At 38.0% G+C, this 27811-nt stretch overlaps 1 protein-coding gene across 2 annotated transcripts; it reads right to left on the bottom strand.

The window, feature by feature from the left end:
• Positions 1-1249: 1249 nt before the first annotated feature.
• Positions 1250-27811, bottom strand: gabrz (gamma-aminobutyric acid type A receptor subunit zeta). 2 transcript variants are annotated; one of them, XM_052103057.1, is made up of 10 exons: positions 27635-27811; positions 21323-21397; positions 8253-8353; positions 7932-7999; positions 7256-7473; positions 5227-5309; positions 3766-3903; positions 3508-3660; positions 2151-2344; positions 1250-1870 (listed from the first exon to the last, which is right to left on the bottom strand). In XM_052103057.1, exons 2-10 carry the CDS (start codon positions 21370-21372, stop codon positions 1535-1537), a joined length of 1341 nt encoding a protein of 446 aa, XP_051959017.1. In that variant the 5' UTR covers positions 21373-21397; positions 27635-27811; the 3' UTR covers positions 1250-1534. The 2 variants fall into 2 exon arrangements, with proteins under 2 accessions (XP_051959017.1, XP_051959018.1); XM_052103058.1 differs by lacking the exons at positions 21323-21397; positions 27635-27811 and adding an exon at positions 20888-20900.

Below are 27811 nucleotides of genomic sequence, written 5' to 3'. Positions count from 1 at the left end.
ATAAATTATCATGCTAATAATACAGAATCATTCACAATCCCTAGAAGAATATTCATATACACCTCAAAACGATAAGTAAGTGCTCGATTCCTGTTTGGCAGTTGGCAAATGACTGCTGAATTTACAAACATACAGTGGGGTCCAAAAGTTGGGGACCACATTGAAAATGTGCTTTTTCTCTGGGAAACAAAAAGGTTGAGAATATTCAAAGAAATTCTTGTAAACTTGTCATTTAAACATATTCATTCAAATTGTTATGCTGATAATATCATTTGTAATTAAATGTTTGTATAAAATTACAAAAGAATGCAAAATGGAAGCATTTTAATTAGTGGTCTCAGGCTTTTGTACTGCACTGTATGCTCCCCAAAACACTGTATGCTCCCCAAAAACAATGCAATCATTTTAGCTGGTGCTCATACAGTATAAATTCAGGTACTTGTTATGAATATTAGATACACATGTAATCTTTGGTCCAGCTACTTATTATAACTGTACACAGGAGCGTTCAAACATGCTGAAACCATAGCAATGTTTATTTTACAAACAGATATTTTGTTTTAACTTGACGGTTTTAAGAATCACTTGTGCTTGGTTACATGTGTGAATGGAGATTTATATATCCTAGAGACAATATAATCACTACTTTCAGGCCAATTTTCATAAAACTTTTAAATTTGAATTTGAATATGGACATCATTAAATAACATAATGTATCATATCATATTACAAAGCAAATCATATTAATGATCAATTTAGAGCTAGACAGATTTTGTTAGAATTTTAAATTAATCTAAAGCTCCATAAAAAATCTAAGGCCTAAACTGAAAAGCATGCTGACATGTAAGAGTATATACCCCTCAGGTAACCTGCGACACAAAAATGGACACACATACTGTATGTTGCAATAAACCTCTCTCTCTCTCTCTCTCTCTCTCTCTCTCTCTCTCTCTCTCTCTCTCTCACTCACTCTCTCTCTCCCTCACACATACACACACACACACACACACACACACATAAACACAGGCACCTTAAGGTGTTATTTCTACTTGATCTAACGCTCAAAAATTACTTTGTTAGTGTGACCCAAATAAGTCAGGTTGATTCATTTAAATTAAACAATATATTTTTGACTTGAACAAATCCAGGTAATTTAGATGTTACTAAAATATATATATATATATATATATATATATATATATATATATATATATTATAGTGTAGCTCTGGATTTGAATCCAGGCTCCTTTGCATTCTAAACAAAAATGTAACCTCCAGACTAACAAGTCAATGACATCTGTAACCACAGCTCTTGACTAGTAACTTCTTCATGTTTATTGCCAATCTGAAAATAAGAAGAAATAACCTAATGTTGAATAGCGAAAATTAATTTTCACAACTGGACACACAAGGGAATCATGCAAGGCAGAGTAAGAAATTGCATTCAAATTAATTTCTTGACTTTCAGTTGGGAAGCAGATTGAAAATCTGCCACCACCCCATAGTGCCCATACTGACACACAGAGCAGGAGCTCTAGAAGTACAGGTAGTACGTCCAGTAGAGGAGATTAATGAAGATGAAGGAGAGAGGAAAGGTAAGTCGTGAGTAGTTGTCGATGTAGTGTGGGTTCTCCACTTTACAGCAGTACAGACAGCGCACAACTCGCCGTGCCACAGCTATGGACTTTCCGCAGCGGTTCTGTGCCTGTGATGAGCTGACATCCTCATTACTGTTACCAGGATTGGGGCTGTTGGTGCTGCCCATGCGGGACAGCATCTCCTCCCGTTTACGGACCCTAAGAGCATGGGTGCCGATGGAGGTGACGATGCCATTCATTTCATCCTCACGCTCCTGCATTTCCTGGCCATACTGAAAATGACAATGAGACATAAATTCAATTTCAAATATCAATATACTGACAATATCTAAACTGTAAACTCATAACAAATCATAATATATTAGATTAATTAAATATGTTCAACGTCATTCAACATATAGTTAACACAATTACTTAATTCTTAAGTTTATACTTAAATACTTAAGTTTTTTTTTTTCTCTGTGTGATTTCTAAAGACAGGTCAGAACCATTATGAAAGCACATACATAAACACACATCAGTAAATGAGTAGGAAACATTTAGTGTTCTCACCATGTATGCATTGGCAGCATTTGGTTGGTGTAAAGTGCAGAAATGGGCAACTGCGTATTCAATTAGCGCTCCAAAAATGAAGCTGAAGCAGATACCTAGATACACATCAATGGCTTTGATGAAGCAGTTGGCATTTGGAAGAGAGGTGCGGGCTCCCATCATCAGGGTGGTCATAGTCAACACTGTGGTCACTCCTATTAGCCCATATAAAGAGTCTTCAGTCATACAAAATAAGGACAAGAAGTCCAATACATTCCATTAACAGGTGCTATATTCTACCATTTTTGTAGCATTTTTCCCCTTGAAGTCCACTTGTAAGTTTACTCAAGATTTCTTGCAACACAAAATGTTTTATATGACCATTTTCCACCCTTTCAGACACTCTTACCGAATAAGCATTAATACATAAAGGTGATGGAGTGCGTACTCCAGGTAGGGAATGAGGTTTTGCCCCAAGTGAAGGAGTTCAAGTACCTCGGGGTCTTGTTCACGAGTGAGGGGACAATGGAGCGGGAGGTTGGCCGGAGAGTCGGGGCAGCAGGGGCGGTATTGCACTCGCTCTATCGCACCGTTGTCACGAAAAGAGAGCTGAGCCGAAAGGCAAAGCTCTCGATCTACCGGTCAATTTTTGTTCCTACCCTCACCTATGGTCATGAAGGTTGGGTCATGACCGAAAGAACTAGGTCGCGAGTACAAGCGGCCGAAATGGGCTTCCTCAGAAGGGTGGCGGGCTTCTCCCTTAGAGATAGGGTGAGGAGCTCAGTCATCCGTGAGGAGCTCGGAGTAGAGCCGCTGCTCCTTTGCGTTGAAAGGAGTCAGTTGAGGTGGTTTGGGCATCTGGTAAGGATGCCCCCTGGCCGCCTCCCTAGGGAGGTGTTTCAGGCACGTCCAGTTGGGAGGAGGCCTCGGGGAAGACCCAGGACTAGGTGGAGAGATTACATCTCCACACTGGCCTGGGAACGCCTCGGGGTCGCCCAGTCAGAGCTGGTTAATGTGGCTCGGGATAGGGAAGTTTGGGGCCCCCTGCTGGAGCAGCTGCCCCCGCGACCCGAATTCGGATAAGCGGTTGAAGATGGATGGATGGATGGATGGACATAAAGGTGAGCGGATATGTCAATGTGCATAGCCATCACAATTTGTGAATTACTCATTTTTACAGCTTTGTTTCCATTTTTTTAATGGACATGGAGGCGAGCTTTGCGTTATGGTTACATTTCATAAATAATACTATTTTGTTTCAAAAGAGCAAGGAAAATACTGTTTTAATGTATATGTCTAGTTAAAAAAAATTGATAGCCATCCCTATAACATACACAGATTTGTTCAGGATGATACTAATCAATACCCGCATATGTACCTATGCAGATGCGAGCTGGGACTGAAGACTGACTGATCCAGAATGAGACCCAGGACAGGACCACCAGAGCACTGGAAGGAACGTACGTCTCCAGAATAAAATATAAGATACTCCGCTTGAGTTTAAAGTGGAAGATCAACTTAGGGTAGTTACCTGTAGCATTATTAATACAGTAAAAAGACAGTAAAAAATCAATATGGGACAACAGAGGCTCCAGTGTGTGTGTGTGTGTGTGTGTGTGTGTGTGTGTATACGTACCAGTCTCATAAACAGCCTCAGATTCTGAAGTGTAGTGATCCTCAAGGGTGTACTGAGCCAGTTGTAAGTCATCAAGACCACTAACTGACTGGTTCCCCCGAGTCCAGTGGAACACAACATCTTTTACGTTATATCCCCCTGTGGAGAACATATCAATCTAAGAGCAAAATAACATTATATAATAAGTCATTTTAGTTCTGAGAGCTTACAAATGACATTTGTACAACAGTATAAAAGCATTAAATTACCACTAATTATAGTATTATATGCATCAAAACTAGGGCACAACTTTATCTAATTAACATAGACATTTCCATAATAACCGCAATTCCCAATTCATGCAGCATTTCGTAGACTTCTGTAATATAGAATCTAGACCTCTTGATGGCAACGTGTCATACAATTAAGTCCTGGGCAAAACAGACCTTGTGAACTTTATGCAAAGATTAACATTTTTTCTTTCATCTAGATTATAATAAACATTTAACATTAAATATGTTGTCCCCGATTGCTGTACAAAACCTATTTTATGAAAAAGAAGCATGCATTGATCTGTAAAGAGTAAAATAACTAGCGTTTAAATAGTTTTTATAGATCTATATACAGTAGGCAACCCCGCTATAAAGACCAGTTTAGACCACTATGAGTCCATGATGGTTCAAGTTGGTTTATGCTGTTTAGTGCTGGTTTGGTGCTAGTCTAACTGGTGGACCTGCATAGCAATGCTGTTCACCAGCTAAATTTAGAGAATTTGGGGAAGCTGGCCAGCATGGTCTTTCTAGTGAAGTCTTGCTAGACTGGTGCTTTATTATATTATATTGTCCATTCTACTGCTACAAATCACTACGCGGGTGTAAACATTAGCAGACAATCAGCTGATAATTAGTTAAAAATAGCTGAACGTTTGGCTGTATTGAAAAAACGTATTGACCTAACTATATATATTTTGCAACGCGTCACATTTTTACCATATCTGCCCATACATGAACTGTCTCAGCATAGAATAACCTCTAAAACATTCATACTGTACTTGTACCTTATACGGTAGTCTCGGGTGAGTGAACATTCAAAACATTCTGCATCCAGATAAATCTTTCAGAATGCCTGGGACATTTATGGCAGTTATACCTGGGGCGTATATCATTACTGAAATTAATATTTCACAGCTTTTTCACAAATTTAGAAAAAGGCTTGAAACATGCATGTTTCTGAGAAAGGCTTAAATCCTCTAATGCCTGCCACACACCAGGTTGTCGACTCTTGTGTCCTGAATCACACTTTGGTGGAAATCCATTGCTCTGTATTGATTATTCAGGAAAAGGGGACACAAATGTCCTGACTAGAAGCTCCTATTGTGGTCAATTCAAAACACTGCAAACTTACTCGCTGTCACAGTAAAATCTGGAATGTAAATTCTCTAAAATCTGGTTTCAAGAGAAATATGTATTTTTTTAAGCCTACAGCTTTCAAGTTGAAGGGTGCATGTCTGCCTGTCCATGGGGTATTTGGTCAGGTTCATACTGCAGGCCACTGTGGTGGTAATTCTAGACCATAAGAGAGTGAAAAGACAAAAAGACATGAGTGTGATAATGTCATTGCTTACTGTATATAACACTGTATGTGAATGCTACTTTACAGCTTAATTCTTGATACCAGCGGCCCATCTCTACACAATTCCTTCCTCCCCTGCCTCCTTTTCTATTCTTACTGTATATTCTTTTTTTTTTTTGGCCATTGTGAAGCAGAGGCATCTCTAGACCTATGCTGGATAGCCCTGAATGTTTTAGAAGCATGTAAGAAAGTAAAATATATTTTGACTTAATTATGAGTAGATTAATTGACAAGCAACAATTCCAAAATTGTATCAAATTAGTTTTATTAATAGTCACATTAATAGAGGGATTACCGCCCTCCCAGTGAAAAACATTTATTTACCTACTATATGGAAATTATGTTAGCACCATCAAAATCACACAATAAATTGTGCCACCCTTAACATATCTGCTGACATACAGTTGCAATTTTGGTCTATGAAAAGCTTTTAATTTCTCTGAAATTTGAATTTGTGACCTTTGTTCCTCCATAGAATATGTATAGTTTAATCATTTATTTTATTCTCTGTCCTACTAAACCTTGACAGGGGCATTAAATGAATGTTCCAGGTTCAGTACATTCCTTGATTAAGCTCAATTGACAGCATATGTGACATCATTCTTACAAAAAAATTCCTGTTAGAATAAAACACTTACAGTGGAAGTGAATGGGGCCAGTCCATAAATTTACATTTACACACTGTTTAAAAAAATTGCCACAAGACGCAGACATTATAATGTTAACAGGATTTCACTTTGATGAAATCACTTACCAGGATTTCAGGGTTTACAGGCATTATGTCAACAAAGTTGTAATATTGAATATAACTTTACACAGATAAGGTTAGTATGCGATTTTATCACTCTAAAATCTTGTTAACAAATATTATTTTTATATATTGTGGCTAGAGTTTTTAAACAGTGTGTATTTTAATGTTTTGGGACTGGCCACATTCACTTCCATTGTAAGTGCCTTACTGCAATTACTATAGTGGCTTCTTTTTTTTATGAGTGACAGGTAGAAACCATTTTTTGTGGTAATCAATATTATGCAACAAATGCTGCTGATTGAGTTTAAAGGAATATTCCGTGTTCAATACAATTTAAGCTCAACCGACAGCATTTGTGGCATAATGTTTACCACAAAAAATATTTTCGACTCATACCTATTTTTCTTAAAAAAAAAAAAAAATCACACTTTTTAAGTATTTAAAAAGAATGTCAAGCTATTGTGTGTTATATGAGCCGTTTTAGGGGTTGTAGACATTCCATTGACAACAAAGTTGTAAAATTAAACATAATTTTACACAGAAAAGGTTCGTAAGCGATTTTATCACACTCAGATCATGCATATTGTTTATGTCTTGTGGCTATAATTAAAAGTGAGTATTTTAACATTTACATATTGGCTCCATTCACTTCCATTGTAAGTGCCTCACTGTAACAAAAAAAAGGAGGTACGAGTCTAAATAATGTTTGTGGTAATCAATATTATGCAACAAATGCTGTCTTTTGAGCTTAACTTGAATTGAACCCGGAATATTCCTTTAATAGTTTAATTAAAAACTCTGAAAAAATTTAACTCTGGTTTGAATTATTTACACTTGTAGGTGTTTTTGCATTATTATATGGCACTAATGGGCAAAGCACTGAATGTCATTTTCTGTAAGTTTACTGACATCCCTGTTGTGAACTCTTCCATCCAGTTATATTAATCCCCCTCTTACTTGTAGGCCTACCTTGTGCTATTCCCTCCATCAACCCTCCAGAAAGTACTTAAAATAGATTTTTTTAACAGTAAGCCATTTCCTCATTTATTTCCTACTCCTTTCTAAGCTTTTATAAGCCCCCAGTAGCATTTGACTGGTGAAAGGATCCTGTGAATGACACCTCACTACCTCAGGGCATACAGCACAGTCCCATTGGGGAATATCCGGATCAGTCTGTTTTCGACAGTAATGTCATGCAGGAAGGATTTCTTGGAATCCACAATGAACGTGTCAGGGACCCAGAGGAGTTCCACCAGTCTCCCATCCAGACTCAAGCTCTTATTGCCATCAAAACACAACCGTTCATCTGTCCAGCGCTGACGAAGAAAGATGGTGGCTGTGTAATCCTGGGAATGTGCAACAGAGATGCTTACTCCAGCCACCAATACAACATGCTGAGATTACATTTATACACAATTCGTTTCAAAGATCAAAAAGTACTTTTTAAATCTGCCTTTTTATTAAATGGCTCAATGGAATACTTGATTTTGATTGGTCAATTGCAGTTTTCTGCAGTCAAATTTGTTTGCACAATGATCAACATTTTAACTGGCCGTTGTCCCTAGCAACCTATCTCTGTGCAAGTTTCATGTCTCTCATAGCAATCCGTGGTCTCTTTCTTCTCACATAACAAGTGGGATAATATACAGTCAGACAGTCATTATCAAACAAATAAACCCCTTCAGGATTATACAAGAACTGTCCTGATCACCAGGGTTTGTAATTTTAATGACCACCTAACTATATATTACCCCTTGCATACATAAGTTAGTTGTTACAGAAAATAAACTTCTAAGTATCTTACCATATTGATTTCTGATATGGTGTCTATGCTGGCGATATCCAAACTCATGCCTACTGTAACAGGGCCATCTGAAGAAAAACAGCACACACCACATTCAGTAGAGAGTGTGCAAACTGCTTAAAGTGCAAAACAGCAGAAAAGGGATCTTAATTTACATGCATTACAAGAGTGGACTTCATCAGCTCAAGCCTGCAGCACTCCTGCTGAGTTTAATTGCAGTAGTTAATGATGATTAGACTTTGAGAGAAGATAAACTTAAAAAAAATTCACTTATGCAAGATAATAGTTTGTGTGTAAATGTAAAATCTCTGTTCTCCATACTGTCGAAGAATGGCCTCAGGTACTTGTTGTATCCCTTCATCAGTTTCTGAATGGTGGGAGGCAAGATCTCCTCCGTGCTGGCGACAGAGTCATCCATGATTCTGCAAAAGCAGCAAAACACAAAACATGAACTCTAAAATAAGTTCTTTGGCTGAAGTTTTGAAGTTATGCAGTGGACAGTGGACCGTCATATTGGAAATGGGTCTTCTTAAAGAAATATTCCAGGTTCATTACAAGTTAAGCACAATCAACAGTATTTATTTGCTCCACAGGCTAATCATGAGAAAAATGGCGCCATCTGGTGGAAAAAAGTATGAACGCATAATACCGGTACATGATTTTACGCTTTAATGGCACTGGGATCAAATATTGCTATTTTAATTGGTTTCAGTGGGGACATTTTTGTCCTGAAGGTCCTGAGTGTAACTATTTTGTGTACACAGTGCATTATATATGTATTTTAGGAACTGAGGTTGAAATATCAAAATTCCCCCAAAAATACACACCTTTGGCAAAATGTATGCCGTTGGTATTAACATCGAAAAAACAAAAATGAAAAAGACAAAAATGTCCTGAAGGTCGCACATGGGTTAAACCACAGAATAAGTTTACTTTCCCAGCTAACAATAACCTATCAGTCCACTGGCATTTTTTGGGTGACATGCTGCCTCAGGCTTGCCACAGTTTGTCCTCTGTTGGCTGACCACTGGCTGAACACCGTCGGCAAGCACTTGTCGGTCCACTGCATTCTGCATTAGCATCATGTAACTGGTGGCCTGTCAAAGTGGACTGAATCATGGCCCATCTATGGCATGCCACTGGCGACATGCCACCCAAAAAACACTAGTGGTCTGAAGAGTGCTAGCCGATGGTCAGCTTGCCACCCAAAAAACGTCGGCAAGCACTCATCAGCACGTCAGCACGACGCCAGTGGCATGCCATGGTTGGGCCTCCATCAGCAGACCACTGGCCAGCTGATGGCAATTCGGTCCACTGTGACAGGCCACTAGTTACATGATGCTAATGCAAAACGCATTGTATATAACTTCACTTGACAAGAATTAAATTGCACCTCAAAATACCAAGTATATATGTTTAAAAATGCCCATAACATATGGGTTACACATTATTAAATTGCATCACAAAATGTATTACTGCAAACTGCTTTTTATGTGTGTTTGACATGAGAATGACAGTTTTGCTGAATATAGGACAAAAATTACTATAAAACTATATTTTTAGTGTCATTAATTAGTTTGATTATTGAAGAAAATAACTTTTAATTATGCCCCATTTACTTCCATTGAAAGTTCCTTACCGTAACCCAGATTGTTTGCTTTTTTCAATGAAAAGGAGGGGCAAGTCAAAATAAATATTAAAAGTAATCAATATTATGCCACAAAAGCTGTTAATTGAGCTTAACTTGTATTGCACCACAATTTTCCTTTAAAACTAAATTATTAAACTTGAATGATCTCTACTCAAATACCTTGTCTAACAGAAACCTTAGGGAATTGAGTAAAACACAGTAAAATGACACATGCCAAACTAACCAGACCGAATCTATTAACCAGGGCTGCCTACTCAATTGATACTGTTCTCATGCTCTCATGCCATACGTCCCTTTTCTCACACAGTGATCATGTCACGGAGCAAAGAGGACACTGACAGCGCATGGACATACAAGACAGAGCAGGCAGCACCTTGCAGCTGCGAGTTATTCAGACCAATCAGAGGGAAAGCAACAGCACAGCCTCTCATTTACTGTAAAACCCCTGCTCAGTTTCAGCAATGCTACGGTAATACTAATGGAAATTATTTGTGTAGTCCCAACGCATATTGATTAAGTTATCTTCTGTTTTACAAGTTTAGATGGATTGCACAGAATTAATATAAGTTGTGACATTAGCTAATTCTAATATACCATGGTCTTTTTGAATACTTGATTCTGATTGGCTGGAATGTTTGGTTCAAACCTTTGAATGCACATGTAGTTCCGGTCAGTTTTAATCACTGTTCGATATTAATGTGCTCTTTGTAACCCTAGCAACATATCGACCTATAGCAATTAAAAATGTTTTGTACTAAAACTATTTTACAGTAATGAACATTCATGAACAAGCTGGCCAAAATTAGCCTATTAAACTCTATATAGCAAGCAGGACAAGATTTGTATTTTATTATTATTATTTATTAATTTATTTTGTTTTGTAATTGAACTGCATTATTGAAAAACAACAAGGCCAAAATGATCTTAGCAATAGGAACCAGAGGTAGGCAGCAGTGTAGTGTTTTTAGAACCGTGAATTTTAGATTGTCTCAACAAATACAAACAACACGAAAGCTCGTCAGTCATTTGATTTATAGAACATCTGTATGCACATAAATCAATTTCCTGATGGCATGCAGGTAAGTCATTTTAATTGAAACACAGGGGGGTGCTTGAACACAGAGAAAAATTAGACATCATTCACGATAAAACTGTGTTTTGTTCTGTCACCAGATGTGGGAGAATGTAAGCAGACTACAGAAGTCACTAAAATAATCGCTATTCCCTAGATGGTCTTTTTCTCGCTAAGGGGCAAATTGCCAACATTGACTATAGGCCCTCCCACACTCACTCACCTCTAACTCAAATGCTAAAGGAGAAGTGCTGTTTGTTTACACAATGCAGGCAGCATTTTCCATCACCGTTCAAGGACAAATTGCGATTTTATTCTTAATTCAGTCAATCATGCAGCCTTGATGGATATCATTCAGATGTCAAAATCTGCAGGTTCCAAAGTATCATACAGACCCTTATCTTACAGTAAGTGCTACTTTTACTGTCACTGCCATGTTTGTAATGTTTTTTCCACATTAATGTGAAAATGCTAATAAATAAAAATGCAATAATAAATTTTCTCTGGAGTGCAACCCCTCTACATGCTGTGGATATTATTATATCTGGATTGTGCATTTAAATTCACAGTTTTGACAAATTCTGTGGTTGTACTATTTTCTCTGTGTGTCTGAAGAGGCAGAGCTTATATCTAATGACCCTTAGATAAAATGAACAATATTATTTTATTATTATTTATTATTTGAATATTATTAAAATGAACAATATTATTCATAACAACACAATTTGCACTGCAAAAATATCTATGACAGCTGTAATTAATCAATTTCTGGGTATAAGTGGGATCATCTAAGGCTAGGTGTGCATTAAACGATTTTAAATGCACTTTGCGGAGGTGTTGGGTGGTTTTTCTGCCTCCATGTCATACAATTAAAATTGTTTAACGCACACCTAGCCGTGGATTATCCCTTACTTAAAGCTAAAGTGTGTGATTTTTTCCTATCCCAGTTTAACATGCAGAGATAACTATAAGAACGCCATTCGTAGGTTGATTTCCTTGAAAGATGTATATACATTGTATCTCTGTGGTGCTATATAAATGTTGCCCTGTTTGGCTAAGCGACCAGACTACCCAACATATACCAACAATTACTCAATCAATGATCAACCAATATTTGATTGATCAACAGCAACAGCATACTGACCGTATTCAGAAAAGCTATTAGAAAATTATGTTTATTTTTGCAATTTCATTTAATGGCACTAGTGGTGCAGAAATTTCAGACTTCAGCTTTAAGTTAATTGAGCAAGCAGCAAAAATAATTGTTTGAGTGTTCACTCATTCACGTTCACACAGTATTGTGCTATTCTACAAGTCAATGCAGCAAAGTAAAGGCATCTGGTATGTAACTTCTGCTTCTAAATCAAGGTATGTTTTGATCATGTGGACTTACATCAAATTGACAATAACTGTATTTTTGGTTTTCATCTTTTCCTCTCATTAAATCACTGCTGCTGACAGCAGCTTGTGTGATTTGAGTGTCATCAGGGATGGTAGAAACGGCTGTGTTCACTCCCGCAGAGCAGAGTCTCCTTTCTGCATTGCAAAAGGCCTGTGAGACTCAGATGCAATTCATCTTCAGGGTAACAACCCAAAAGAGCAAAGCAGCACATGTTGGAAATACTTCAATAGACGGTTAAAGAAGAAAACCTTCCTGGTTGACACTACAGTATATCTCATAAATATTCTATAATAGATAGGAACAACTACTATGGGCCAAGCTCAGCAGGGGGACATAGGGTCTTGGACTGCAAACATCATAGCTTCCTACTGCAGCAATTGTTTGGCAGACCTCTCATCCTTTCCTCACTGTACCTCTCTTAGACATTAGCCTATATCCTCCACTCATGGAAAACACACTCATTATTAATATAGAGTCATATACTTGTACATTAAATTAGATTTTTACATAGTACATTTTAATAAGGGAGGGACAGTGAAACATTTAGCTGAACTTTAGTTTAATAACTTTAGGTTGGGTTGAAGTTTCCTTTTATGTATGTTTAATGCATATTTTCATTTTTTTCCACAATAATTTATTCAAGATCAAACAATAATTGGTGGACCCCCTGCAGTACTGCCACAGATTCCCTAGAGGTCACAGACCCCCTGTTGAAGACCTCTGCTTTAAAGAGTGTCTCGTTTAAAAATTAGGTCAGCCTCAAAAAGCAACACCACTCTGAAATTCATGTGTCCAGGTTAGAGCCACTTTTCCTATTTTTTTACCTAATATGTGTAGGAATGTGCATTCCAAACTGTACACACATACTTGTCTGAGTGTGTGCATGTATGAAAGAGAGAGAGAGAGAGAGAGAGAGAGAGAGAGAGAGAGAGAGAGAAAGAGAGAGAAGATCAGAAGAGAGGAAATGAGACAGATGGTGAGAGACAAAGTGAGAGAGAAAAACAGACGGAGAGCTTCAGGTCATTGACACTATGTCTCTATCATTACTCTCATTAAACTGTTACTACATTCTAAAAAAAATAAAAAAAGCAGGAATTAAACCATGCAGGACACTCTCACTACACTCACTGAGCACTTTATAAGGAACACAATGTTCCTAATAAAGTGCCCGACATGGTCCTCTGCTGTTTTAGCCCATCCACCTCAAGGTTCAACGTTTTGAACATTCTGAGATGCTATTCTGGTCACTACAATTGTACAGCGTGGTTATCTGAGTTACCATAGCCTTTCTGTCAGCTCGAACAGTCTGGCCATTCTCAGTCGACCTCTCTCATCAGCAAGGCGTTTAACTTAGTCTGCAGATTTTTATTTTGGATTTTGGCACCACTCTGAATAAACCTTAGAGACTGTTGTGCATGAAAAGCTCAGGATATTAGCAGTTACAGAAATACTCAAACCAGCCCATCTGGCATCAACAATCATGCCATGGTCAAAATCACAGAAATAAAATTTTTACCCCATTCTGATAGTTGATGTGAACATTAACTTAAGCTCTTAAAACATATCTGCATGATTTTATGCATTGTATTGCTGCCACACGATTAGCTGATTAGATAATTGCATGCATAAGTAGGTGTACAGGAGTTCCTAATAAAATGCTCAGTGAGTGTATATCACTTTGTGTTAACCCCTGTTAACATGGTAGCCCATTCTGAAACATACACATAATGCTCTCATGCAACTGATCACATGCTGCTTTATTGCACACTTGGTTTATAAAAAATTATCTTATTTCTACATGAGGTATAGCTATTTATAAACACCCAGCATCACAGAATTTTAATTAAGAAAATGTTTCTAGATGATGTGAGAATCCACATGTCTCTCATACTAATAGCCTTACCATCCACCCCAATCAGAAAACCAGTGTGGTGTCTTTATACCCTTGGGGGCTCAATAACCATACTAAAAAAATTAACACTCTATCATGCAAGACAAATAAGTAATGCAGCTTAAAGATGTGTGTAATTTGTAAAAATCTTTCTCCTGTCTCAACGTAATTACATTTGTAGGTTGATACCATTGATATATATAATATAGAAATGGATTGCTGATGATGTCATAAGATTAAAGCCACTGTGCCGCCATATTGCTATGCCCAAACATTCCAGTGTGCCTGTTGACTTAAAGCTGGATTATGTAATAGGGGTGTGCAGCGAAGCCATTATCTATATTTGTATCTGTATCTCTTCATAAGACAAAATTATCTGTATCTGTCTCTGTTTCGGATAGAACCGGGTTTTTGGCAAGGCTTAAACCGGAAGTACGTCAAAACTAAATTAAACAGACATTTTTATATGTTACTCTCACATTTATAGTTTCTATTAATAAAATATACCTTGTATATGCCTTTTCGTAATATAATAATAATTATAACATTATACACTATTGTGGCAGTGAGGTGTGTTCAAGCGCCCGTCCGGGGAGAGAAAGCGGTAAGGGTGCTTGCACCTGAGCTAAGTTATGTCTAACACCTGTCTCTAATTTCAGTGAGCATGGGGAGAGCGGCATATAAACAACCACATAACCTCCAGACAGAGGGAGAGTCAGAGACTGAGAGAGCCCTGTTGCAAAGCTGTGATTTGTGAAGCTGTAAAGAACTGAGTTAATTTGTGAAGCTGTAAAGAGCTGGGTTAAATTGTGAAGCTGTAAAGTGCTGAGTTGACGGATTAAAACTGTTACATTTGTTTGGAGCCACCTGCCTCCCGTGTCCTCCCTACGTAATCCTCTACAACTATAAACAGACGGGCTGGTTTGAGCCAACTTTGGCTCTACTAATGGTTTGTGGTGAAGCTACTAGTTTGTTAGGCTAATGGCAGACTGGTGGAGGAAACCTGGTAGTAATTACATTACATTGGTTTCTCCCCCTCGTGCACGTTTAGTGCAGAGTACGCTGCTGGGTGCTTCGACAGCTGAAAGAGTATATATTCTGATAAAGAGTATATTTTCCTCTAAAAGAGTACGCACTGACAGAGATGCCTTTCCGTCTGTGTGTAGTTCCTGGATGCCTCCTGACCATGATCGCAGACTCACGTGTCTGGGTCATAGTCATGCTGAGACAGCTTTCGTGGATGGTTGATGTTCTCACTGAAAGAGCATGACGATGGCAACATTGCGGTCGCCGCTTTCCTTCTACCGGGGGAAAGCCACTCCAGCCGCTCCTCACCCCGGTCCTTCTGCCCATGGGCACACGTCCAGGATGATTAGCGCTGGGGGCAATTTGGGGACCCCAATGGAAGTGTTTCAGGTGGGTGATCCCCCACAGATCTCCCATTCCCCAGGACTCTCGTTTGCCCCAGATGAGTTCTGGGATGATACAGGCAGCTCACCCCAGTGCGAGTTTAATGTCTCGTTTGGGGCTCGAGAGCCAGATGAGCTCTAAATTGCAGCATCGGAGAGCAGGATGGCATAGTTGGACGCAGGGGACTCGACTGGATTCTCACATTCGGGTGTGGTCGCCCAGTCTGAGGCCAACTTGGAGCTGACGGCCACGCTTGCCCAGGCTGCTGCGAGTGTTGGGCTGGAGAGGAACCCTCCACCCTGCCCTGAGCCCTCACAGCTTGATGACTGGTACCTGGGTTCAGAGCGCCACTCATGGCTGCACATCTGTTCCCTAGAAGGGACATGGAAGACCTCAGTGGCCTACCACAGGCAGTGGTAAATACTATCACTCAGGACAGGGCTACCTCTATGAGGCAGCTGTATGCCTTGAAGTGCCATTTGTTCACGAATTGGTGTTCTTCCCGAGGTGAAGACCCCCAGAGGTGCACAGTTAGAATGGTGCTTTCCTTCCTGCAGGAGAGGCTGGAGGGGCAGCTGTCCCCTCCACCTTGAAGGTGTTTGGGCCGCTATAGCTGTACACCACAACGCGGTGGACAGTAACTCCCTGGGGAAGCACGACCTAGTCAGGTTCCTTAAAGGCGCTTGAAGGTTGAATCCTCCTTGGCCGCACCTCGTTCCCTCATGGGATCTCTCCGTGATCCTGCTGGGCTTGTGTAGAGTCCTGTTTGAGCCTCTAGAGTCAGTTGAGTTAAAGGCTTTCTCGGTGAAGATGGCCCTCCTGACTGCGCTCACATCCATCAAGAGGGTTGGGGGCCTGCAGGCTTTCTCTGTGAGCGACACCTGACTGGAGTTCAGTCCGGCATACTCTCAAGTAGTCTTGAGACCCCGACCAGGCTATGTGCCCATGGTTCCCACGACCACTTTTAGGGATCAGGTGGTGAGCCTGCAAGTGCTGCCCAGGGAGGAGGCAGACCCAGCCTGGTTGTTGCTGTGTCTGGTGCACGCTTTGCATATCTACTTGGACCGCACAGAGAGCTTTAGATGCTCTGAGCAGCTCTTTGTCTGTTTTGGTGGACAGCGGAAAGAGTACGCTGTCTCCAAACAGAGGATTGCCCACTGGATTGTGGATGCCATCACTTTGGTATACCAGGCCCAGGGCTTGCCGTCCCCTTTGGGACTATGAGCACACTCCACTAGGAACAACATTCTACTATGTGTGAACCCTGAATGTCCTTCCTCCTTAGCCCTGTTGCAGATGAATTCGGCAGAGGAATTCGGAGATGGGCCCAGTATGTGTGCTAGTATGCCCTGTACTGGGGTAGGTGCGCCACATGTGCTAGTTACCTGTGGTAACCCCATGTTCCCTGAGGGCAAATCCATGTCTCCCTTCAGCAGGGCTACCCCTGCCACCGGTCACTGTGCTATAAAGTTCATCCCATCCAGGTAGGACCTACCATGGGGCTTCTTTTACATGCAGCTCTTAAGCCCATGTGATGTACTCACCACATGTTAACCTCCCCTTCGGCAGGATGTGGTCTCCGTGGTGTCCTCTCTTGTGCGAATACATATGGCCCCAGCTGAATAAATGTCATTATTGTGGGAGAAAAAAATAAAAAAAGTTCAAGGCTGGCACGGCCTGCTCCCATTGGAAATACATTTTGAAAACCTGTTGGCTTCAAAACCTGAATTAGTGATTGTGAGCCAGCTCCTTTTATACCCGTATGTCCGGGGGAGTGGAAGGCAAATTCCACTCGTCAATTTCCCGTTCCCATTTCTTTTAAAAAAAGATCAGAGGTGTTTGGGGCTCCCAAGAGCGACCCCTACTGTCACTACATCGACACAACTAAATTGAAAGAGTGAACACATTCAAGCCTTCTCTGCATATACATGTTCCTGAATGTGTGCTTTGACCCTCTTTAGCATTAAATGGGAGCCCTCTGCAGGCTGCCCCCTTCAGGCTGAAGTCTTCAGTGATGTGCGAGTAAATGTTGGGTTATTGGTCTGTGAATGTTGAGTAGAAGTAGATTTACCCAGTTTACTGTGGCAATTGACAAGGAATTATCTTACTTTTACACCCATCTTTCATCACAGATTGACACATTCTAACAAATACGCACACACACACACACACACACACACACACACACACACACACACACACACACACACACACACACATTTTTGACTCTTCTTTGTCATGCTGCTGTCAGGGCTAATAGATAATACCATGCATTAGGGAATATAACAGATATTAACCGTATTTATATTTTTTTTATATATCATTCCAATGAATGTAATATTTTCTCAGCAGAAATCCCTGAATGATTAGTAGTGTTGAGATGAAGTCCACAGAGTTAATCTAATGAAAAACTCTTTCTTTAATATTTAAAGTCAACATTTACATTAACATTAATTAAATTAGCAGACAGTTTAATCCAAAGTGATTTACAGACTTACAAATGCATTTTGTCATGAACAGGAAACATTCGCAACACACTTTACTCCCTTAATGTGTATTCCTGGTTGAAACAAGATATTCAACAATAAAAACATGTAAGACAGGAATTGTATGTATTTATTTTTTGTCTCTACGACTGAAATAGTTTAGCTGTTAACTTCCTTGCATATTTGTGACAAACATGTCTTGTCACTGTTTCATGACTTGGTGAAACTGCACCTGTCACAAAAACATGGTGATTTTGTCCCTCATATTTTGGTGGCATAATGCAAGAAGTAATGCAAGAGTTCTGGAGAGAGAAAAACTTTAGGCACCCTAAATAAACTTATGTTGGTCAATTTTCTCAGGCAAAAGTTGTCAGAAGACATGCAAATCACAACATAAGTTTCATTATGGTTTATAAGTCACTTACTTCAGTAAAGAAAAGACAATCATTCTTACAATTCATTTAAACCATATATTATGTTGCATTACTATATAATAAAGTTACTTGGCAAACCATTTTTTACTTGTATTTGGTGCTTGTCAAGTATTAATTTTTGACCCTGCATATGGAACTTTTCTTCTAAATGTCCCCTGGTACCAAAGACAACAGCACATGTGGATTTTAACTGAGTTTATTCTGTACATTTTCTTCACTTAGACTAAATCCAGCCCTTGTCTCTGGTGAGACTGACTGATGTGTTGTGTGTGAAAGAACAGCAATCCTAGCAGGACTGTCTTCCCTGTTTCAGCTCTGGCCTACAGGGACTGTTTCTTAAGCTTGTATCAACTCCATCTCCCCTCTACACACACCAGTGATCATATGAGATACGAGTCACCCAACACTGCAACTCTTTCTCTGAGAGTACCTCCAACTGGGAGACCTTAGTCCAGCATAGTATTAGTATTTTGCAGAAAATGCTTGTCAAAGGTTAACAAAACAGATAGAAAACAGATTGAGTATGTTGATGAGCAATAAACCAAATAAATAAATAAGCAAGCAAGCTGTGTGCCTGGTAATTTGTTTATCACAATTAATTAGTTTAGAGTGATGACCTAATTATTTTAAGAAATCTGTGTTACATAATACCATCAGCAGTGGTGTCTCAGGGTCATTATTTAGTATGGGAAACAAACAATCACACAACATTCAGTTATTATTATCTTTCACTCTTAAGACATCACTCTTTGTCCCTCACATTCCCGCTGTAAATGTGCCCTGTTTATTCCCTGTAATTAATATGCGTATTAGATGCAGGGGTGTAAAGAAATGGAGTAAAAATACTTTATAATACTTAATACTAATAAGTATTATTTTTGGGGATTTGTACTTTACTTGATTTGTACTTTACAAATTGTACGAGTGCAATTTAAACAGAATTCTTGTTCTTATACTTAATTACATTTCCAAAGAAACAATTATACTTTTTACTCCTTACAATTTTATTTAAACTTGAAAAGTACGCATTACATTTTTGCACATCATTTGATCACCCAATAGGCATTATTAGCCATTTTACCACTAGGGTTAGTGCGAGCCAGGGCTATGAACTGGCCAGCTAGGGCCAATAGCCTCAGACCTCAAGCTGCGAGACCAAAATTGATCTGCATTCCCACCATCAGGACAATAGCACCCACAGCGTTGCCCTAAAACCTGCCCTTAACACACCGCCCTGGTGTCAATGTCACACACCCCACCCATTTCACAAGCAAAACAGAAGCTCAAGCTATGCTATCATGTTATCTAATTACCTAGAATATTGTGTTTATATAGTTTGTAAACATTAGCTAGCAAGATAAGTTAGTGTGGACAACTCACCGACTGTGACTGCAAGATGATTTAGAAGCACAACATGCATGCTCTCGAACCATAAAAAGTTATTTCTTTGGGCACTGCTTTGTTAATTGTGCATTTTAGCAGATTTGTACTGTACCCACAATTTTACTGTAAATACTTCCCGAAACAAGGCCCAAGGGTAATCGGTGGGCCAAAGGCCATTGGCCCTGAGAAAGCCCTTAGGTGGCATGATGAAGCCCCGGAAGTGACAGTGGGAATGCATTCTTTGCACTCATGAGCAAAGATGGTAGGCTCTAGATCACCCATTTTCGTGGAGCCCTGCGCTAGCTGAGCCAATGCTCTTAAAATTAATGAGAACGCTAACAAATACCTTTCTTCAGGTATTTTGGAGCTCCTTGCAAAAAATGTTGGACTCGGGAGAATATTTTGATTTCTGCATGTTACAGTATGATTTCATAGTACCTCAAGCTCTTTCATCTCAAAAGATCAAAGAAAAATGTATCACTCATAAATGACACATGTAATAAAAACCTAATAAAAACACTGTTGGCTCTGTATAAATCTCAAACACAGGTTATTCAAACACACCTCAGTAGTATTAGATTCAACAAGCAAAAACATTGCAAGGCCCTTTACAAGATTAATCTTTATCTTCTTGTGCAATGCGTATTGCTCTTTTAGTGTGGCTTACTCAATCATGTGATGGAAGCTGAAATCCTGGTCGAACTATGTGTATACCCATAGATAAAGCAAGAGAGACTGGCAATTGGAGGAGGAAAGAGAACAGGAAGGGGTGGGGGAAAACAGATGGTGATGTGGATTGGTGTTGGCACACCTCCTCGCATTCTCCTTTGATCTGATCCAGAGTATACGGGCCATGCACTGAACACACACACATATACTGCACAGCCACCTCTGCTAAACCAACACATCTTAATTTAGTCTTGACAAAGTCCTATATCTTCACATCAAAGCCACAAAGTCATGATGAAACACCAAGATCACTGATGAGATTCACATCTCATTAAATGAAAAGTGCCTGAACTCTCACTGAACAGTGCTGAGGCATGGCAGTTTGAGTAAATCAATGTGTCCTGTCTCCATACTGTCACCGGTAATCACGTTAGCATGGCATCTACTGTACTGCTGCTTGGATAGATAAGCCCAAACAGACGGAGAGGAGAGGAAACATGATATGATGGCTGTTATTTTCATCTTTGCCCTGCAACTGCAATGGTCTCATTCACTTACCCAAAAAGATTAGCTATAGATCCATCCTTCATTTCGCTACACCTTCCATCAATCCCACATAATCTGTGTGAATGGATACTTAAGACATATAGTCTTTAATTTGCTGCCAAAAGAGCAAAGCCTACAGTAAATGATACTCGGCTTGTTATCCTGGCAAAGACGTCATTCTGAAAGCTTATCGCCCAGAACAACTTGTAGACAAACATGGGGTTTCCGCTGTGTCTTTCCTGCTAGCATTAAGAAATATAGTGCTTATCGCCTTTAAAATGTCATTAGTAAATGCACACCGTAAACTCTACATGAAGTGTTTGTGATGAAAATACATCAGGGGAAACATCATAAAAGATCAAATCAGTGTAGAATGCAACAATCATGGTCAACTAGTCATATGACAATGATAGGTGTAGGATTCTGAAGCAACCAGGAGTTTCTTACCTGCTGATGAAAAGGAGGAGTAAAGAGCCCACAAAGCTACACAAATGCATTGTTGCTGGAGTGTCGGGCGTCTGACTGAGACATGAGAGAAAACAAGGAGAGAGATTATGGAGAGATTTATATGCAGAGATTAAGTATTGCTGGCAAATTTTACAGTTAGCACAAGCACTGAACATTTTAGATTGATGAGCCAGTTGTTCTCTGTAAAATCAGGGCAGGTTTTCTCAATCCTCCTAAGATGTTTCTAAGGGACAGCTTAGTGGCAAACATATCAGCTTAACTCATGTGATGACTGAAGCTACGTATATGGAATTTAGATGATTCTCCTATTGAGATTCATTTTAAATTCAGAATTCAAATAAAAATTCTATAAACATCTAGTGATAGTTCATCACCAAAAAAATTTATTTTGTCTCTTTTTATTTAAAAAAGAAATAAATCGAGGTTACTGTGAAGCACTTACAATTGAAGTGAATGGGGCCAATTTTTGGAGGTTTAAAGGCAGAAATGTGAAACATTTATAATTTTATAAAAGCACTTACAAGATTTGTTCAAACTTGTGCATTATTTGAGCTGTAAAGTTGTTTAAATAGGCATTACGTTGTCATGGCAACAAAGTTGAAAAATTGGATATAACTTTACACAGAAAATGTTAGTGAGTGATTTTATCACACTAAAATCATGGTAACATGCATATTGTTTACATATTGTGGCTATACTTTAAAAACAGTGCATATTTTAATGTTAATAAATTGGCTCCATTCACTTCCATTGTAAGTGCCTCACTGGAAGTCAAAATGAATTTTTGTGGTAATCAACATTATTCCACAAATGCTGTTGATTGAGCTAAACTTGTACTGAACCCAAAATATTCCTTTAATTTTGACCATACCTTTCAATTCAGTTGTACAATACATATTGTTTCATCTTCACTGAACAAAAAATAGAAAAACTTTTTTAAAAGTTATTATTGCTAACCAATCATAAACTTAGCACTTCCCTTATTTTAAACACATTTTAATTTGACAGAGGCTATTTGCACTAAGTTTTCATAGCAACAAAAAGCATTTTCTTTGCAATAAGTACAATACGTTTTTTAAATGCACTCCAGCGCAAATACTGGCAGATACTAATAACACGCCTAATTAAATATTAACATATAATATAGGGGCATCACTGCAGTGTGAGTTTCAGTATTTCAGAATTTCAGTAACCATAGTAACACGATGTTTGTTTGTTTTTGTTTTTTTGTAACATCATACATAGTAACCACAAAATTAAACACGGTTACTATATTAACACCATATTACTGTATGTACCCCATGGTTAATTGAATTAAAACAATGGCTTCTGCCAAAAAACAAGGTTTATACAATCTGTCAAAAATAATGTTTAATGTTTGAATCCAGTTCACTCTCTGAACAGATTTACTGATGATGGCATAAAACTTGACACATACTGAATCATGTAAAACCATTTTAGCTATCTGAACTACACAAAGATGACTTACACAACAGTAAGTACTATTTAGGTTTTAAAATGACTCAATGCCCTCATTCTTGAATAATATCCATTTGGCTCTGAGCTTTCAGCCTTGTAAATAACAGCTTTTATCTGGCCCTATATTTCAAAGCTCATGTTTATCTTCTTAATTTCTATTTTTAGCTTTGATGGTAAAAATAGACAATTCTAAATATTATTATTTGCTTAGTCTTTCAGCAAAATTGCAATCTGTGTGCTGCTATTAAGATGAGTTTGAGACAACAGAACTCTGGCCTGCAGCACACACGCACGGACGAACGCACACACACACACACACACACACACACACACACACACACACATGTTGTGTTTCCATGTTTTATGGGGACTTTCCATAGACATAATGGTTTTTATACTGTACAAACTTTATATTCTATCCACTAACCCTAACCCTACCCCTAAACCTAACCCTCACAGAAAACTTTCTGCATTTTTACATTTTCAAAAAACATAATTTAGTATGATTTATAAGCTGTTTTCCTCATGGGGACCGACAAAATGTCCCCACAAGGTCAAAAATTTCGGGTTTTACTATCCTTATGGGGACATTTGGTCCCCACAAAGTGATAAATACACGCTCACACACACACACACACACACACACACACACACACACACACACACACACTATCCTCTAACCCTACACCTAAACCTAACCCTCACAAAAAAACTTTCTGCATTTTTGCATTTTCAATAAAACATAATTAAGTATGTTTATTAAGTGATTTGACTTATGGGGACACTAGCAATGTCCTCATAAACCACATTTATAGCATAATGCCCTTGTAATTACCCATTTGTAACCTAAAAAAAGTCCTCATAAACGACTTAAACACTTAATACACACAACATGCAGGAACAGACAAAAATACTTATGGTTAGTGCTACAAAGCATTTAAAGCAGTCATGGCCTGGATAATTGCATCTTCACATTGACTTTAATGTCTCATATCTGGAGTTAAGGACAGTAAGGTTGGTATGGATCCATTTGGGTTAGGGTTAGGCAAGTTGATAATAACAGCATTAATGGCAAACCAAATAATCACAACACTCTCCAATTGTTCACATGGAAAAACATACTCTTGACCCAGATTATTATGTTAAATTTAACACGCAAACGCAACACACATAAACCACTGCAAAAAACAAAACAATGAGAGGTTCCGTGTACAATACAACACTTTCAATTTGCCTGTCAGTGCAGTCAAAGCCACAGTGCTCCAAATTCAACAACTGCCTCATCTCCAAGATCAGAACATTTCATTTGCTTATTTTATTATTTATTATTATTATGCTCCCAGCACTTTCACCTCACAAACTCTGTTCTTGATGAATTTTGAAGACAGGTAACAGAATAAGTACGTTAAATTTGATGTGTGCTATTTGTTCAGTGTGAAAGTACTTTCTCCTTTCCCAGCTTAGTATGAAAACACAACTACAATTGTAAGCCTAGTGATGTGCCCGAAGCCAAATAGCTTATTCGTAAAGGCACAAATAATGACTTCAAAATGAACAGCGGATTCATCTGAATAATATTTAAAAAAATTGTATGACTGATTATCCATGAAGCACATGGATAAAGCAACATTTTAATAAACATATCCAAAATTACAACTAGTTCATGAACCTGTGCAGCCAATATTTCTAAAGTGTAAACCTTATGAATGAAAATAAGAACTGTGTGATAAATGATGCACATCTGGAACATGTCAAGTGTAATATTAAGTAAGAAACGACATAATATACACTTTCCATTTCTTGAACTGTATATGTTAATATATCACATGATTCACACGTGATTCTCATGTATTTATTTAAAGCCTAAACCTGAGCGCAGTGTTAAATTCCTGACCTGAAGTGATGATTTCATGTCGGAGCTCGTCTCTCCATCTTTTAAAGTTGACCACATTTATGCCCACATCAGCAATTAAGGTGATGTGTATTATTATATTTGGTTTAGACTTTATTCCGAAAATAAAGTCTTAACTGCTCAATAGAGTAGTCTATTCATCTATTAGGAATATTACTCCTTATGTAAAATGAAGACTAAAACATACTCCGTCTCTTTTTCTTCTTCTTTTAAAACTGTGCTACATTTTAGAATATTAAGTGTTCTTGAACTCTGGAAAGGTGCTATATAAATGTAAGATTATAATTATTATTGCTATTAATATTGTTATATTTATTATTATTACTATTTAACTAAATAACGGTGTCCTATCGTTAAATTTCTGATAGACTTATGGGACTTTCACCTGTTTATAATTATACTGATTTATTATATTTCTTTTAATGTTTGTATTTGTATTCACTGCAAAATGTGTGGCTGACATTTAACATTTTTCTTGACAACTCTTGCATTCAGAATACTGTTATACATGAACAGAAAAACAAAAATTATGTTTTCATGCAAATATTAATATCAGAAATACCAGGAGAAATACACAGTTAACAACATATTCCACAGTTAATGTAGCCAACAAATTCATCTTCAACTGGTAAGAAAAAAAGAATAAAATAATATATATATATTATAAATAATAATTGTATAATAATAATAGTAGTAGTAATAATAATAATAATTATTATTATTATTATTAGGCTATTATTATGAAAAGGCACATACAAGGCAAATTTTATTAATAGAAACTATAAACGTAAGAGTAACACTTCAAAATGGGCATTACATTTAGTTTTGACTTACTTCAGGTTTAAGCCCCGCCCACACCAGGTTCTATCCGAATACAGAGACAAATACAGACAATTTTGTCATATGAACAGATACAGAAACAAACACAGATAATGGCTTCACTGCACACCCCTAAGTAAGCCATAGATGTATTTCCCCAAAAAGTGTAAACACTGCGGCCCTGTGGTACTATCAAAACATTGCTCAGTTTGTCTCTGCATCCTGAGCAACCAATTCCATTTGGTGACATATAGAGTATCATAATGTTTATATTCTACAATTAAAAATAAAAAACAGCATTTAAATTCATCCTAGCGATTCGGATCATCCTGGGAAGTGTTCTAGTTTTCTGTTTTTTATCCCAAGTCAAACTGAGACTAAGACTTGCACCCCCAATTCACATGTGGTTTTCAATCTTAAGGTTGACAACACTTTGTTATTGTGTATATGGTTTCAAAGACAAATACTTTAAGTATCCAAATAAAATATCAAGTCATCAGGGGTTGACAAAATTCTTGATGCTTATGTTCAGGCTTATTTGTGCCTGTATATATTGCTCAAACATGGAACATGCAATTGAAAAAGGTTTTGTGCATGACTCATTGGCTGCTGGGATCCTCATCTTAAAACTGTGATGTCACTACATTGTTCAACAACCTTCCCAGGAAACCCAAAGGGCCTGAAGCTGGACATGCTGTGATACATGGGACTTTGGCTCCAGTGCTACAGATACACTGCTTTGCTCTCTTGGTTTTCTCCATCCTCAGATATAATTAGGATACCTGACAGTTGAGCCTTTATTAGCTAAGCCTCATCCATTCATAAACCAATGGGCCCCAGCTCTTTACCTATAAACCACACACACTTTCTTGTTTTTTTTTTCCTTCAAACACCAGATATCTCTGCAAGAATCTAAGGTCAGTAAATAAGTGAAGTAGTAATCTTTATTTTCCCTTCAAAGGGCAATTTCTTTTGCAGCATCTGATGACAAACACCTACAGTACATACAAGCAATATGAAAACTAAAAACAAACAAGACAGAGAAAAACCACAACTTTAAAATAAAAATAAACATGAATACAGCACCATATAACAATCATTATTGAAATCACTTTCTAACTTATCCCATACCTCAGATAAACATGTGAGAGGAATCATTTAGTATAGTCAGTGCCTTCTTAAGAGTCCAATAATACAAGTGATATTATCTGTGTGGGTGAGAAACAGATCAATGTTTAAGTCCTTTTTTTACTCTAAATCTCCACTTTCACTTTCACATTCTGAATGCAAATGTGAGATTAATTTAAATAAAAGATTGAAATATGTATCTGTTTCTCACCCAAAGTGCTTGCATCACTTCAGAAGATATTTATTAAACCACTGGAGTTGTATGGATTTTATGCTGCCTTTATGTGTTTTTTGGAGCACCATTCCGTGCACCATTCGTTTGCATTGAAAGTACCTACAGAGATTAAATATTCTTCTAAAAATCTTTGTTTGTGTTCAGCAGAAGAAAGAAAGTCATACACATCTGGGATGGCACAAGGGTGAGTAAATGATGAGAGAATTATAATTTTTGGTTGAACTATCCCTTTAAGGAGCTATTTCTGTTTCATTTTTTCTCAGTATAGTCAATGCTGTCAATAAAACACTTCAGGTCTTCAGTTCAAGCGGCCTTGAAACAGAACTTGAAAGAGTTCCTCTGTGCCTTTAAATTCGACTACCATTAAACTATTTACATTATACATACAAACGACATGTGTAGGCTGCATTCAGATTATAAATTATAAAACGCAATTTATACAGTAAGTGTCACATAAAGGGTCCCCTATAATTCTAATAAAAAGCACAATTTTCAACCTCACGGGATTTACGCAGCAAACAACTATAAATTAAGTTGTCATTTTTGCAGAGTTGATAATAGTAAATAACGATAATAATTAAAACTACAACACGTTAATAAGTGATGTATTTTACATCTATGATAGCCCATGTTATTATTATTCAGAAACGTCCATCATATATGATATCATTTGTCATGCATGAATGATATTACATCATAGCCTAATCGTTATACTTACGTTTAAATCCGGGGCATCGTTTGCATTTCCAAACTGAACCCAAACGCGTACAATAATGAATCACTCATCTACATATGTTGAATAGTTTGTAATTCCGAGCCATTTAGCTGTGTGGAAAGAAAAATCGGACTTTCCCTGGTTTCCAAGGCGCTGGAATCCGTCAGCCTGTCAGTGATG

The sequence above is a fragment of the Xyrauchen texanus genome, chromosome 33 (genome assembly GCF_025860055.1).
Source record: "Xyrauchen texanus isolate HMW12.3.18 chromosome 33, RBS_HiC_50CHRs, whole genome shotgun sequence".
Taxonomy (NCBI): domain Eukaryota; kingdom Metazoa; phylum Chordata; class Actinopteri; order Cypriniformes; family Catostomidae; genus Xyrauchen; species Xyrauchen texanus.
The sequence above is the reverse complement of the archived record's forward strand: the minus strand, read 5'-3'. Positions and strand labels throughout refer to the sequence as shown.